The sequence below is a fragment of the Oryctolagus cuniculus genome, chromosome 5, assembly GCF_964237555.1.
Source record: "Oryctolagus cuniculus chromosome 5, mOryCun1.1, whole genome shotgun sequence".
Classification (NCBI taxonomy): Eukaryota; Metazoa; Chordata; class Mammalia; order Lagomorpha; family Leporidae; genus Oryctolagus; species Oryctolagus cuniculus.
In genome coordinates, this window is record NC_091436.1 from 123,474,054 (window position 1) to 123,489,705 (window position 15,652).

A 15,652-nucleotide genomic window follows, 5' to 3' on the forward strand; every position below is an offset into this window, starting at 1 on the left:
AATACCTACTGAAGACTGAGAAAGAACAATTAAAAATAGCAGATGGAAGGCCAAGAAGAAATAGTATCATCGAAGTCAAAGTAGAACATGGTATCAAAAAGAAGGAACTAATTCTTGAACGTTTAAAGTAACTCCAATTTTATTCTCTTCATATAGTCAGCCAGTGAGCATGTGCCAGTGAGCATGTCCATCACTATAATTACTGATTATTTGTCCTTTGCAGTAAGAGAACAATAGAGAGTACCCACAGGATAAAAATCATGCTGCCAAATTATAAGCACCCTTTAGGTAATTATCTCAAACTTGATGCCTTAAATGAAGCCAGTCTCTTCTACGTCAGCTATAAAAAGTAAAGATTTTTTTAAAATCATCTTCAATTTTGTAATTAGCATCTTAACTCAAAAACCATGATAGGAAAACAAAAACAAAACCTTTAATAACCAATCAGGCATTTGAAAACATTTATTTTGAAAAAATCACAACACACTATATTTACTCACATATATTCCTGTTACCAGACATTTTCAGCAAACAGACATCTTTAAGCATCTTCATCTGCATTTATCAAACCTTCCAAGAGGCTCCTGCTGCTGTTGACAATCACAGCAGCCTGTTGGGGGTAAAGTATGGGGAGAGAAAAATAATCATGTATTCCTCAAAATTCAGAAATGAAAAAACACTATAGGGGGTGGAATGTGCATTTGTATAGTTTCAATGAAGGCCCAATAGTGATATAACCTCCATAAACATTCTACAATGAAGATTAATGAAAGTACATTGCACATTTATTAAATATTGATCAAGTAGCCAAATTTTATATTATTTAAAAATACCAGATACTAGGTTTTGTGGGAGTTATGAAGGTTTATCTTTAAAATTATAATAATATTGTGTTTAAACACATGCTTTTAAAAATTAGTTAAGTATTTACTATGGTAAAAAAGTTAGCATTATTGACCCAATTACAATTATTTTGAAGGAAGTAGGAAAAAACATGACTTAATTGTGTGTATATAATTAGTTTTTTTCTCTGCCCTCTTCATAAAACAACAAAAACCTGTTTGTAGTTTATAAGGGACAGAGAGATGTATCATGTGGCCCTTGTTAGGGGAAGCCCTCATGCATACTTCTCTAGGTGGGGGTCGGGGGCAGAGATACAGCAGGAACACAGATGTTGAAGCTATTGAAGCTTCAGAGAAGAAGTAGTAGGTGATCATTTGAGATATTCCAGTGGGATTTAACCAATCAAAGTGAAGATGAGTAGGTGGTGGTGGTGGGAGGAGGAAGGTTATGTAGAGGGCACAAGAATAAACACAACACAAGAAATAGGCAAGTGCAAAGCATCCAGGTATGCAGTAAAAGGCTAAGGTCAGAAAAATGGCTGCAGTTAGATTGAGAGGGTCAAGGATTTAAATTTTTATTATGTGTGCATGTGCTTGATGGACTGAAAGTAAGACTAAGAGTTACCTGACAGGATGGATTTCAAGGTGAGATGCTTCACTAATAAATTTGTATTATACTTTAAGGTCTGAACAAATCTTTCTAAATCTTAAAACATGGGAAAATAAATTTGGGAAAAATACCCATGAAACTTTTCTTAAATCTTATTTTTCAAATGTAACATCAACATAATGCCCCCTTCATTACATACATTCAAGTTAATATTCTAGAGGTCAATTACTTCATCTTAGCAATGGAAATTCAAAGTGAAAGGCCTTGTTCGTATTTATAATCTACTCAGAAGTAGAACCCAGTATAGGTTAAAAGTCTTTTGATTCCATGTCCAGTTTTCTTCCACAATACTTGCCATTCAGTAATATTAGTTTGGTAATTATCTTTAAAGAATCTTGGTTTGAGGAGAAGAGAATTGCTTACTTTCCCAAAATATATTTAACCATCACATATTAAAATTAAGAATTTTTCCAATGGTATTCCTGAAGGAATCTGATTTCATTAACAAAGAAAAACTTGTATGACAATATCAATTGTCAATAAATATGCTTGAAAATTTGAAGATGACTGAACAACAAATTATTTTCCATTGAAATCTCCAGAAATTTGTTTCCTTTTTTTATTAGCAAAGAGAAAGAGAAATTTCAGACTTGTCTAGTATGATAGTACAGATTCTTAAGATAATAAAGACAAAAATTAATGGATTCATGTTATATGTACTATAATCAATTTTTGAATATTTAACAGCAAGAGAATTCTAATGAGAACAGAGATTCACATAAAAATAACATAATACTATACACTACAGCTTATAATCAAAGAGGATTTTGTGTCCTTGAAAAATACATCATTTCTGACTTAAAAAAATGTTTAAAAATGCTATCCCTTAAAAGAGATATGTAAATTCACTTAAAAGGGCAGAGAGCAAAAAACTATTACTATAAAAAAGAATACATATGCTTTTCAATAAAAAATCACTTGAGAAGAGAAAAAATATCAAAACAAGTAAAAGAAACAATTATCAAATGTTATCAATACTGAGCTTAACAGAAATACCAGAGCAGTACTGTAAAGAGGAAGTGAGATTGAAATTAGTACATCATTGAGCATGGAAACAAAATTACGGAAATTTTACTCCTTTTTATTACTTATTTTTGAAGGGAATGATTAATTTCCCTAGTTGGCAAAAAGAAAGCAAAATTTCAAGAGTGAATATGATTTCACTAGAAAGAATGAATGGAATGGGGTACATGTTAGAGGTACAGACTTTGGTCAGATTATAGAGTCAAGCTAAAGCATGGTGGCCACATTCTAAAATTTATGCAGGAGTAAGTTTAGAGTCAGTTGAAATGTATGAGACCAGGAAAAAAAAAATGCCATAAAGAAAATATGCCTTTTTTTAAGACTTAGGAGCACTGGACTGGGATGTTGTGAAGATGACAAAAGACATTTACTTGGTGCCTAACTAGTGCACAATAACTGTCAGGTATAGTAATTATAATAATTAGGAGGTCTGCATTTTTATCTGTTCTGCCACTCAGTCACTCGGGAGCATGGCTGTTCTACTTTTCAGGGTTTCAGTTTCAATTTCCTAACATGTAAAATAAGAAGGGTAAAACAGATGATCCCAAGGAATTATTTCAGGTTAAAAATTTCAGTTATTGCCAGCGCCGCGGCTCACTAGGCTAATCCTCCGCCTAGCGGCGCCGGCACACCGGGTTCTAGTCCCGGTTGGGGCACCAGATTCTGTCCCGGTTGCCCCTCTTCCAGGCCAGCTCTCTGCTGTGGCCAGGGAGTGCAGTGGAGGATGGCCCAGGTGCTTGGGCCCTGCACCTCATGGGAGACCAGGAAAAGCACCTGGCTTCTGACTCCTGCCATCGGATCAGCGCGGTGCGCCGGCCACAGCGCGCTGGCCACGGCGGCCATTGGAGGGTGAATCAACGGCAAAAGGAAGACCTTTCTCTCTGTCTCTCTCTCTCACTGTCCACTCTGCCTGTCAAAAAAAAAAAAATTTTTTTCAGTTATTCATGATCCAGATTCCAAGGAATAGTGTCAGGACTTAAGCAATGTTTTCATCCCAAGCCTCCCAAAGAACAAAGTTAATTTTTTTTCATGGTCCAGTTTGCATGCAATTATTCTGATCGAGTCTTTATTGAATTTTTAAAAAATTACAAAACATAACCAAAATTTTCCTTAAAGTAGCTCAATGCAGAACACTTGGGAATTTAAGCACATAATATATGTTAAATATATTTAACAACTCAATTACAGATTGACAAATGCAAAGGACATGTAGACCACCTGAAGATCTGAAGAGAATAAACTACATTCTTCAACTAGAAACACAATGAGCCACTGGATGTTAATACATAATAGATTTTAAAGTGTACTTTCCCAATTCAAATGGCAGTGATTATTCATCAGTGCAGGCACACAGGACTTGTAAACGTTTTGTAGTACATCCATGTCCACCATAAAAAAGTCCGTTGATAAGGTCCAAGTTCTTTCTTGGTTCTGAGCTTTTTGAGTTTTCCTATTTTAATAGTCACAGCCTTACCTCCTAACCATAGCCATCTATCCTGAAATTACAGTGTTTGGGGCTGGGGAAACAAGTGGTTTGTAGGTGAATCTGAAGAAATCTCTTACTAAACTAAGAAAATGGATTTGATTCAGATTGGAGACAGAATTGTATATGAGAGACAGTTTGTACTCATTACTCTCTAGGGAAGAAGCTTTGTCAAACTAAGATTCAGTTTAACTGCCATTTTTAGTGTGGTTTCTGAGTTCCTTCTTATTTGCCCTTAGGGTTAGAGAAGGAAGATAAAAAAAGGACTCATATCAGAATTGGCTGATTTCCTATCACCCTTAGTTTTAAAATACCACTGAAGGATGATGGTAACAAATGGTGTTTCAAAAAGGACCTATATAGCTGTGTTTTAATCAAATAAGGTACAGTTCTTGCAAATTTTATATTTTACGATTCTTTAGTAGTGACAAATCCGTAACATGTAAATACTCTTCTCTGTTTTCATCAAGATTCCAGGGCTGTGGCTGCCAGGGGAAGTTACTACCAGGTGCAGTGGAGTGCTAACCAGTTAACACAGATCTAATGATGGGGCGTTTACAGACACAGCTTCTTTCTTTGAAATCCAAACATCATCTCAGTTTGATTTTTTTTTTCATCCTCTTGGCAAGAAAAATGTACATCAACTGTCTTCAACACTAGGGAAACTCAAAACATTTATTCATGAATTTTCATTTACCTCACTTTAAGTTACAATATGTGTACTTCAACAACAACAGAAAGGTGACTGTCAAACTGCAATTCTAAGTACTGACATAACAGATTAAATGTGTTTCTTAAGGACTACACATATGTTCTTCAACATTCCTATTGTCTACTGCAGGTCTGAGATGCTACCTCCTCCTGGCACTCCTCTAAGCAGGCTCTTCAGCATAAAATAGCATCTCAAAGGCCAAACCTTCTTGCCCAAGGTGAGAGTGGTCTGGGTGTGATTCTTCTTTAGAAAATGCTGCACTGGATCTCACTCGATGGCCTTGTGAGATTCGACCAGATCACTTTTAGACAAAAAGAAGAGTCAAAGAGAACTTGGGTTTCCAAGAAAAAGAAAGTGCTGCCCCCTATAAATCACAGTCTCTGGAGTAAGGTATCTTCCTAAAGAGGTAGAAATAATAGGGGTGTGTGTGTTGCAGATGCCCATATTTCAGCAATACTGAACATTGTATCTTTAAGGGTTTAAAATGGACTGACTCCACTCATCTCTCTGATTTTTTCATAAGTAAGCCAGAACACCAGTGACCAAGGGGTCTGAAAGATTAACCAAAGAAGTTAGTGCATATTTCAAAGCAATTGTAAATATTCTACATATATACATCTTTGCATGACAAAGTCATTTTAAATCAACTTATGCTGAAAATATATATTTTTGTACTTTACCTTATAGCATTTTATAATTTACAAAGCATTTTCACATCTTGTTTATCATGGCTTTCTCTAAAGAACAATTAACCACAGAAAGGAAAGTTGTTACCATCCCTGTTTTACAGATGAGGTCAGCGAGGCTCAGCAGCCAAATGCTTATTATCATGCCGTGCAGTTCTAACACAGGCTTCTGTTTCCCATTCCCTGGTTGTTCTCCGCCCATTCCCCCCCACCCCAAATGATTACTGGCTAAGGGGCTTAAACTTGGGATGCCTGAGTTCTAGGCTGGGGTCCTCTACATATAGTTCATATACATAGCACATGAGACACTTAGCGGCTTGAAAGTGAGGAAGGTGAAAGATTATGCTTTGAGTTATGTCATAAAACCAACACCTGATGTCTCTTTACATATGTATAAAAATTCATATCAAGTAGGGAAAGTCTTGACTTTAACTTATGTGAAGGTATAACTCTATCTAAAGGAATTACAAAAGGATAAGGGTTAGAACAAAATCTAAATACTAAAAATATAAACACTAAAGACACCACAGGAAAACAGAGGGTAAATATTGAAACTGAGAAAGGGTGCCTTGGATCTCATTTCTGTCTGCTTTGGTTTTGATCATCAATGTTGATCAGAAACTCTATGGGACCAGGGTATAGCAATAAGCTTAAATAACTAGAATGTAAAATGTATAAAGCAATATTTGTAACTTATGAGTCTAGAAATATGAAACATGTTATATTAGTAGACTGATAATTTACTAAGCAATGTGTTTAAGAGAACATATCAATCAATTAAATAAAGACATAGATGAAATAAGTACTATAAAGCTGTGAAGATACATTCTAATGACAACAAAAATGAAATGAGCCAAGGATATAATTGCAGGTAGAAGTCTTAGTTAAGAATGGACTGTAGGGGCCAGTGCTGTGGTGCAGTGGGTTAAAGCTCCAGCCTACAACGCTGGCATCCCATATGGGTGCTGGTTTGAGTTCCGGCTGCTCCACTTCTGTTCCAGCTCTCTACTATGGCCTGGGAAAGCAGTAGAAGATGGCCCACATCCTTGGGCCCCTGAGCCCATGTTCTTGGGCCCCTGTATCCACATGAGAGACCCAGAAGAAGCTCCTGGCTCTTGGCTTCAGATCAGCTCAGCTATGGCCATTGCAGTCATATGGGGATTGAACCAGCAGATGGAGACCTTTCACTCTGTCTCTACTCTCTCTCTAACTCTTTCACCTAAATAAAATACATCTTTTTTTAAAAAAGAATGGACTATGAAATTGTTCCTGATTGCTGTGGTAATTGGACTTCTTCCTCATGTTAATGATATTATTGCAGCAAAACCATAGATAAATAAATAATAATCAGGGACTAAGCAAAGCACGGTCACGTTGCCTCTACACAGTGGGAGGGACTGGGATAGAGTTTTAATTGGGTTTTGAATAGAGTTAGAGGAAGACTGTATAACCAAAGAACCAAGGAGGTATAAAAATCAAATTTACTGAGCCTGTGTATAGGAGTGCATGTAGACACTATGTTACTTTGCTGATTTCCTCACTGGAATGGTTTATGACCACTGTAAATAATCTAAGTGTGTATGAACCCATGTTTTTTTCCTTTGGTATGTCTTTTGCCAGAACTGTAGGGGAAAAAAGTCCTTTCCCATGTCTATTGCTGGTACCAAACACACTAACAGCTCTCTTGAGTTGGTGTTCTTAAACACTGTTTACAAGTAAGCTCTTCTGTTGATATTCTGTGTTTAGCATGCAAGCCTATGGTTATAACTTGGGTCCTCATAGTGCTTGAGGAGGCCGCATGCTGACCTAGGGGCTTCAGCAACTGGATCACACATCAAGTGTGTTGTACAACGTAAATGGGCCAGATATTCCAGCCTGACCATGAGTCTCCATGAATTCAGCTGAGGTGAAGCTGTATTTTCAAGGACTGTTTACTTAGAAATCCTGAGTTAGGTCTCTCTGAGCTCAAGGTAGTGCACTGTGGCAAATCAACAAGGACTGATAACCCTACAGACCTTTGGTAGATAGCCAGCCTTTCTTTGGTAATACTCCTTCACCACCATAAATTACCTCATTTCTTTCAAAACTTCTGTAACTAGTGCAGTATCTTGAGCAACTTAATATATTTTGTTAGTAAGGAGTAGGACTTTTGACCTGAATGTACCAGCAGTCAGTTCTCAAATTTGCCACATACTAGTTATATGAACTTGAGCAAGTGTCTTAACTTTGAATCACAGTTTTCTTGTCTAAAAAACAAAGATAACTTTACATGTTTTAATATGTTCTTGTAAGACATAAAAAATAATATACGTAAAGAGCTGAGTATGTATTAAGTACTCTTTTTTTTTTTTTTGGTTACACTTCCTGAGTCTGATGTGTAAAGAGAACAGGTGACATTCAATGACTTTCATCCTTTGAGCTGGGGTATTCTTTCCTGTAATCCCACCTATCCCTGATGTTATTTCAGCAGTGGTCTTAACCATTCCCCTAGTTTCCCATACTAGAAATATAAAAGTCCTGTTTTCTTTTTTCTGCCCCTCACCTTTCACAAGTAACCAGGTACTAAGTCTTGGGGAGTTAAACATACTTGTCTCTAGATTCTGTCTTCTCTCTGTTTCTACAATCATCTCCTAGCAGAACTCCACCAGGGCGTCTTTCTTATATGTAGTCTTTCAGTGTATTTTCTCTACTGCTTCCAAAGTAATCTTGCCACCAATCAAGTCTTAGTGCATTATTTTCATGCTTAAGCAGGCACTTACTAAACACACCCAAACTACTAAGCTTGGACCACAAGCTCCTTCCCAGCTTTGTCCTTACCTACTTCTCTAACCTTATCTTCTACTGCTTTCCCTCTGAGGATCTACCCTCTGGCCACACAGAATTTTCTGTAGTTCTTAAAACACAATAAGACTCACACATGACACAATACCTATGCTCATGTTGCTCCATTATATTTCTTTTAAAAGAAGCCTGTGATGCTTCAAAGCCCAGATCAGATATTGGCTCTGTGAAGCCTTCTGTAACTTTTAAACACAGTTAACTATTTTTATGCCACTTTCCATGTTCATGGAAAATGCATATTATAAAAAATGCATTGATTAAAAATTTGCATCAAAATAATCTTATATTTTAATTCTTTTTTCCACAAAGTTTTTGAAGTACCCATATAGAGCCTCCTTAGTAAGACTACTCTGACACCAGTCTACCATGGTTTAATGCCCTGAATTATCTGACCTTGCTGAGTTACTGGAAGTCTTTACTTTTGTTTCATTCTCTATAAAAGAGGGATATGATTGTGTCCTACTTAATATGTAGGTATTGGGAGAATTTAATGAGTTAAGCCATAAACATGGTTAATGCAGTGTTGGCCGTGTACCAAATTGGTTTGGTAATATTTATTTAGTAGTAATTATTATTTATTTTTCATTGCTTTGTAAGCTTCTCTAGTGTAAACACAGTCTTATTACCTGAGAGTTATCAGCACCTGTAACAGTACTAATTTATAGAGACCAAATCAAAATTTGCCTTTCCTATAAGAAATATTCACAGCATTGAGGTAATTTCAAGATATCATATTCATACATTCAAGGTCACCAAAATAATGGCTTGTTTTGTTTATTAACTCTGGTATATCAGAACTGGGTATCGAAGACCTCAGATAACTAAAATTAAATTTATTTTACCTTATATCTTCTTCCTTGCAAATGATCCCCATTTTAGGAAACTATATCATGATTAGTTACTCAGGGCAGGAATCTGGGAATGAAAACCACTCCTCTATCTCTATCATATCAGTCTGTTTCTCTCTCCTTTTTGCCTTCTAAATATCTTCTTAATCCACCTTCTTCTATCTCCACTGTTTTATTCTCATCTAAGCCAGTGCTGTCTCTGATTTTTCACTAATCCTAGCCTTTTCTGAACCCACATAGAGCAGAACGTTCTTTCTAAACATGCAGATTTCTTCCACCTGGTGCCAATCACACTTAGAGTTCATATAGACCCTGCCAGTTTGATCTCTCTCTCTCTCTGGCCTCATATTCTGCCTTTTCCCCTTCTTGTACCTGAGCCTTGGCCTGCTGGACTTTCTTCAGTTCCTTGAACTTATCAAGCTTTTGGTCTACTCTGACTCTCCTTCCATATGAAATGTTTCTTTCTGCCTCCTTTATCTGTAAATTCTACTCCCTCTTCAAATCTCAATTCCAAAGTCCATTCTCCAGAAAGATTTTCTTAATCTGCCAGCACAGGTTGTACTTATTTGCTACATGTTTCAATAGTGCCACACACTTATCCCTTAACACCCATCACGAAAATGTTTCTTATTCAAAGATAAGCATTTAGTATAGGGCCTTCACACGAAGTAGGTGCTCAATTTAAAAAGCATAGATAAAGATACTATATAAATTTTACTTATTAATTTTTTATTTTTTGAATTTCTAAACCCACAACTCATTTATTCTTTCAAGTATTTTCTAACTTACATAGTACATGAATACTTCATTTTTATATTTGCTATGTTACTTAAACATGTCTAATTCTACATTTTAGTTCACTTTAGCAAAAAATAACATCTAAACAAAATAAAAAGGATATAATGCTTTCTTACCAAGCAGAGTTTTATGGTAATAAGTAATTGGTAATGGATAATGTAATATTTGACATTAAAGTAATATTTTATTTAAAACAGTAGCATTTTTACAGGGGAAATTTCTAGTGTAAAATATTTATACCTTTCTCAAATTACTGTATTTCTGCTTAATAGACTACTTAAAGTTTCCCATTACACAAAATCTATCCATTGGCTTTACAAGAACAGACTATCAGCCTATTCATTAGTGGACAGAACTATTTCATTTCACCTTAAGCTACTACAGAAGGCAATAGGACTCTGAGGAGAGGTGAAAGAAAATTTTGAAAATATTTTAAAAAGGAAGAGTGAGCCCTGGTTTGGGGGCAGGGCTATGCTACATACCAGAAGGATAAAGGGAAAATATTTATAGACCAAAAGTAATTTAAGTACAACAAAAAGAAAAAGACAAAAACCCAACTTTACCATTCGCAGCCAAGATGGTAAAAAGCCTTTGTATAGACTCATGAATCCCTCACCCTGAACAGCCTGAATCAGGCAGTCAGTTGATGATTTATATAAAAGTCCCCTAGAAAGGAAATGAGACCTTGATTAAATTTCTTTTGTGTAAACAGATGCATAAAGAAAATGAACAATCTAAGAAAATATATCTTAAGGTAAATATTTTCTGCTAATTCAAAAGAAAGGTTAGTGTTTCTATAGATCCTTCTTTTGAGCTTAAAGATATTTTCAGGTTGATGCTTCTGATTCATCCCACCCTTGGTCTTAAATACTTAAAATTCACTCCACCTGATCTTTTCCAGAAAGAACATTCTATTTTATATCAAATCAAATTCTCCAGGTTACCTGTAAGTCATAAGCTTCTGAAGAAAGTGCTCTGTAAATTCTCAGCAGAGTATGCTTTCAAAAACTCTTTGAAAACAATAAAGTCACAATGAATACCTTGTGTCTAAATAATGACTGTTAATTAGTTTATCTCCCCAAAGGCTTATTACTTTTTCATCAAAGAACAAGTAATTGCATAAAAACAATTTCCCCATAGAATGGAGAAATACACAAATATGTTTCTATCAAGAACAAATACAGGAAGGCATCTTTAAAGCACAACATTATTACAGACATTCAGGCACATGAATACTGAAAACTTTCTATCTACCTTCCTTGTTTATCTCGCGGCTGATTCATTATTCGGCTTTTGATGACATCGGCTGGTGTTCCCAGAATAGAAGCTACCAGTCCAGAACATAAACTATAGATACAAATAAATGAAATTGAAAGAATATGCAGTAGATACTAAATTTTAAGAAGAGGAATTTGATATTTTGAAAGAATGGAATACTGTGTCTATTTTAATATTCTTTATAATAATGCTCTTTTAGCTTAAAATGTTAATTAATTCATTAAAAAAGTAAAAACAAAAAAGAATGTTGGCCAACAAACATATATCAAGCACTGCTTTGTACCAGGCATTCCTTTTAGGCAGTGAACAAGACAGAGAAGATCCTGCCCTGGAGGAGTTTATACTCTGGGGATAGGCAAAGGAGATAATTTCAGATGCTGGTAAATGCCATAAAAAGAATAAATGAGAAAATGTGATGGAGAGTAAGTGGCCAATAAGCAGTCTGGTAAAGGCTCTGGATGATGGCAGAATTGAGTGGTGGAAAGGATACATCTATGTGAAAATGTGGAGGAAAAGTGAGACAAGCAGATGGAACAGCACATGCAAAATATACCCTACTCAAGAATACTCCTAGTGTGTTTAAATGTATATATCCACATTGATATGATGCTATTCATATTCTTTGGGGATTGTCTAAATAGCATAGGGGATTGTAGAATTTGGAAACAAGAACAGAAGCTAAATGAGATCCTTATTCTATTAAGGGCAATAGCTATCTATAACTCATTCCGATGGATAATTTGAAGTTAGGTTGCAAAGAAATTAAGGTACCACTCTTCCTAGAATGTCCTTCTTCCCGTTGCTGTCAGCAAGGAGTCTCAGTCCGTTAATACCTCTTTCTAATTCTACTTCCTTTGTGAAGCCCTTCCAAGTGGTTTTTCCCCCCACCTCTGAAACCTACAGTAACTAGTTACTTTCTTTTAGTATTTACTGTATAGAGTTTTTATAACTGCTCTTCTGAGGATAAGCTCCCTGAGTAGGAATTGGGTTTACCCTCTTTTTTACCCACTGCAGGGTCCTTCACAGTGTCTTTAACATTAAAGGTGCTCAAGCAAATTTCTTTAACTATAGAGAGCAGACCAACAGAAACTATCCCTGGATATACACATATATTAGGAGGTTAAATATCCTGCAACTGTGTCTGCCTCTTCTCCATTAACTGCAATAAACAATAAGAAAATTATTCTTTTATAAATGTACTATCAACTTGTTTAAGGGTGATATCACTAGATTCCTGAACAAAATAGCTAAAGGTTAGCATATATGTCAACTATGGAAGAAAAGGTGATATACAAAAAATGGTCAAATTAAAACTATCACTTACCTTGATAAACCATGAGTCATGATATTGTCCTCAAGTGGTGTATTCAACACCAAGTAGTGTTTCACAGTATCATAAGTGGTTAGATCTGGCAATGGAAAAACAAGGTTTAATTATTCATTCATGCAACTGTGAATGTCTTTTGTGTCAAGAATATGCTAGGTTTGGGGCAGGAATGTGTACCCAGATAAAAGATACCATTCTTGTTCTTAGGCAGAGGAAAGTAGACTTATAGATGGAGGGGAAAGAAAAGAAGAAATACACAGACACTCAACTATATCACTTGAACCTGAATCCAGCTATGCCTACATCAGTCAACCTCTGCACTTTTTAATATTTTGTCTGATAAATTCTTCTTTGAGTCTAAGTTAAGTGGAATTGAGATCCTGTCACTTATTTTTTTTTTAACTTTTATTTAATGAATATAGATTTCCAAAGTACAGCTTATGGACTACATTGGCTTCCCCCTCCCCCCCGATGACTTCCCTCCCACCCGCAACCCTCCCCTTGCCTGCTCTCTCTCTCCCCTTCCATTCATATCAAGATTCATTTTCAATTTTCTATATATACAGAAGATCAGTTTAGTATACATTAAGTAAAGATTTCAACAGTTTGCACCCACATAGAAACACAAAGTGAAATATATTGTTTGAGTACTCGTTATAGCATTAAATCTCAATGTACAGCACATTAAGGACAGAGACCCTACATGAGGAGAAAGTGCACAGTGACTCCTGTTGTTGACTTTACAAATTGAAACTCCTGTTTATGGCATCAGTAATCTCCCTATGCTCCAGTCATGAGTTTCCAAGGCTATGGAAGCCTTTTGAGTTCTCTGACTCTTATCTTGTTTAGACAAGGTCATAGTCAAAGTGGAGATTCTCTCCTCCCTTCAGAGAAAGGTATCTCTTTCTTTGAAGACCAGTTCTTTCCACTGGGATCTCACTCACAGAGATCCCTCATTTAGGTGTTGTGGTTTGTGGTTTTTTTTTTTTTTTTGCCAGAGTGTCTTGGCTTTCCATGCCTGAAATACTCTCATGGGCTTTTCAGCCGGATCCGCATGCCTTAAGGGCTGATTCTGAGGCCAGAGTGCTGTTTAGGACATCTGCCATTTTATGGGTCTGCTGTGTATCTCGCTTCCCATGTTGGATCACTCTCCCCTTTATTTATTCTATCGGTTAGTATTAGCAGGTACTAGACTTGTTTATGTGATCCCTTTGACTCTTAGTCCTTTCATTATGATCAATTGCGAACTGAAATTGATCACTTGGACTAGTGAGATAGCATTGGTACATGCCACCTTGATGGGATTGAATTGGAATCCCCTGGTATGTTTCTAACTCTACCATTTGGGGCAAGTCAGCTTGAGCATGTCCCAAATTGTACATCTCTTCCCTCTCTTATTCCCACTCTTATGTTTAACAGGGATCACATTTCAGTTAAATTTCAACACTTAAGAATAACTGTGTATTAATTACAGAATTAAACCAGTCATATTAAGTAGAACAGACAAAAAAAATACTAAGAGGGATAATGTATTAAGTTGTTCATTAACAGTCAGGGCTATGCTGATCAAGTCACCGTTTCCCATAGTGTCCATTTCACTTCAACAGGTTTCCTTTTTGGTGTTCAGTCATTTGTCACTGATCAGGGAGAACATATGATATTTGTCCCCTTGGGACTGGCTTATTTCACTCAGCATGATGTGTTCCAGATTCCTCCATTTTGTTGCAAATGACTGGATTTCATTGTTTCTTACTGCGGTATAGTATTCTAAAGAGTACATATCCCATAATTTCTTTATCCAGTCTACTGTTGATGGGCATTTAGGTTGGTTCCAGGTCTTGGCTATTGTGAATTGTGCTACAATAAACATTAGGGTGCAGACTGCTTTTTTGTTTGCCAATTTAAATTCCTTTGGGTAAATTCCAAGGAGTGGGATGGCTGGGTCGAACGGTAGGGTTATCTTCAGGTTTCTGAGGAATCTCCAGACTGACTTCCATAGTGGCTTGACCAGTTTGCATTCCCACCAACAGTGGGTTAGTGTCCCTTTTTCCCCACATCCTCGCCAGCATCTGTTGTTGGTAGATTTCTGCATGTGAGCCATTCTAACCGGGGTGAGGTGAAACCTCATTGTGGTTTTGATTTGCATTTCCCTGATTGCTAGTGACCTTGAACATTTTTTCATGTGCCTGTTGGCCATTTGGATTTCCTCTTTTGAAAAATGTCTATTGAGGTCCTTGGCCCATCTCTTAAGTGGGTTGTTTGTTTTGTTTTTGTGGAGTTTCTTGATCTCTTTGTAGATTCTGGTTATTAACCCTTTATCTGTTGCATAGTTTGCAAATATTTTTTCCCATTCTGTCAGTTGTCTCTTCACTCTCCTGACTGTTTCTTTTGCAGTACAGAAACTTCTCAATTTGATGCAATCCCAATAGTTGATTTTGGCTTTGACTGCCTGTGCCTCCTGGGTCTTTTCCAGAAACTCTTTGCCTGTGCCAATATATTGAAGGGTTTCTCCAATGTTCTCTAATAACTTGATGGTGTCAGGTCGTAAATTTAGGTCTTTAATCCATGTTGAGTGGATTTTTGTGTAAGGTGTAAGGTAGGGGTCTTGCTTCATGCTTCTGCACGTGGAAATCCAGTTTTCCCAGCACCACTTATTGAATAGACTGTCCTTGCTCCAGGAATTGGTTTTAGATCCTTGATCAAATATAAGTTGGCTGTAGATGTTTGGGTTGATTTCTGGTGTTTCAATTCTGTTCCATTGGTCTATCCATCTGTTTCTGTACCAGTACCATGCTGTTTTGATTACAACTGCCCTGTAGTATGTCCTGAAATCTGGTATTGTGATGCCTCCGGCTTTGTTTTTGTTGTACAAGATTGCTTTAGCTATTCGAGGTCTCTTTTGCCTCCATATGAATTTCAGCATCATTTTTTCTAGATCTGAGAAGAATGTCTTTGGTATCCTGATTGGAATTGCATTGAATCTATAAATTGCTTTTGGGAGAATGGACATTTTGATGATGTTGATTCTTCCAATCCATGAGCATGGAAGATTTTTCCATTTTTTGGTATTCTCTTCTATTTCTTTCTTTAAGATTTTGTAATTCTCATCGTAGAGATCTTTAACGTCCTTGGTTAAGTTTATTC

The 15,652-nt window shown here is 36.4% G+C and overlaps 1 protein-coding gene across 6 annotated transcripts in view; it reads right to left on the reverse strand.

Moving 5' to 3' along the window:
* Window positions 1–444: 444 nt before the first annotated feature.
* SLC25A27 (solute carrier family 25 member 27) overlaps window positions 445–15,652 on the reverse strand; it is a 33,988-nt gene continuing 18,780 nt past the window's right edge. For 2 of the 6 annotated variants that reach the window (XM_002714467.5, XM_008263008.4), the window contains 4 exons: window positions 12,506–12,590; window positions 11,158–11,250; window positions 10,467–10,569; window positions 445–5,281 (listed from right to left, as the gene is read on the reverse strand). In XM_002714467.5, the coding sequence (XP_002714513.1) occupies window positions 5,210–5,281; window positions 10,467–10,569; window positions 11,158–11,250; window positions 12,506–12,590 (353 nt within the window). In that variant the 3' untranslated portion in view covers window positions 445–5,209. Of the gene's footprint in view, window positions 5,282–10,466; window positions 10,570–10,847; window positions 10,914–11,157; window positions 11,251–12,505; window positions 12,591–15,652 lie in introns of all 6 variants that reach the window. The other 4 variants (XR_011388668.1, XM_051855665.2, XM_051855667.2 and 1 more) reach the window with 4 other exon arrangements.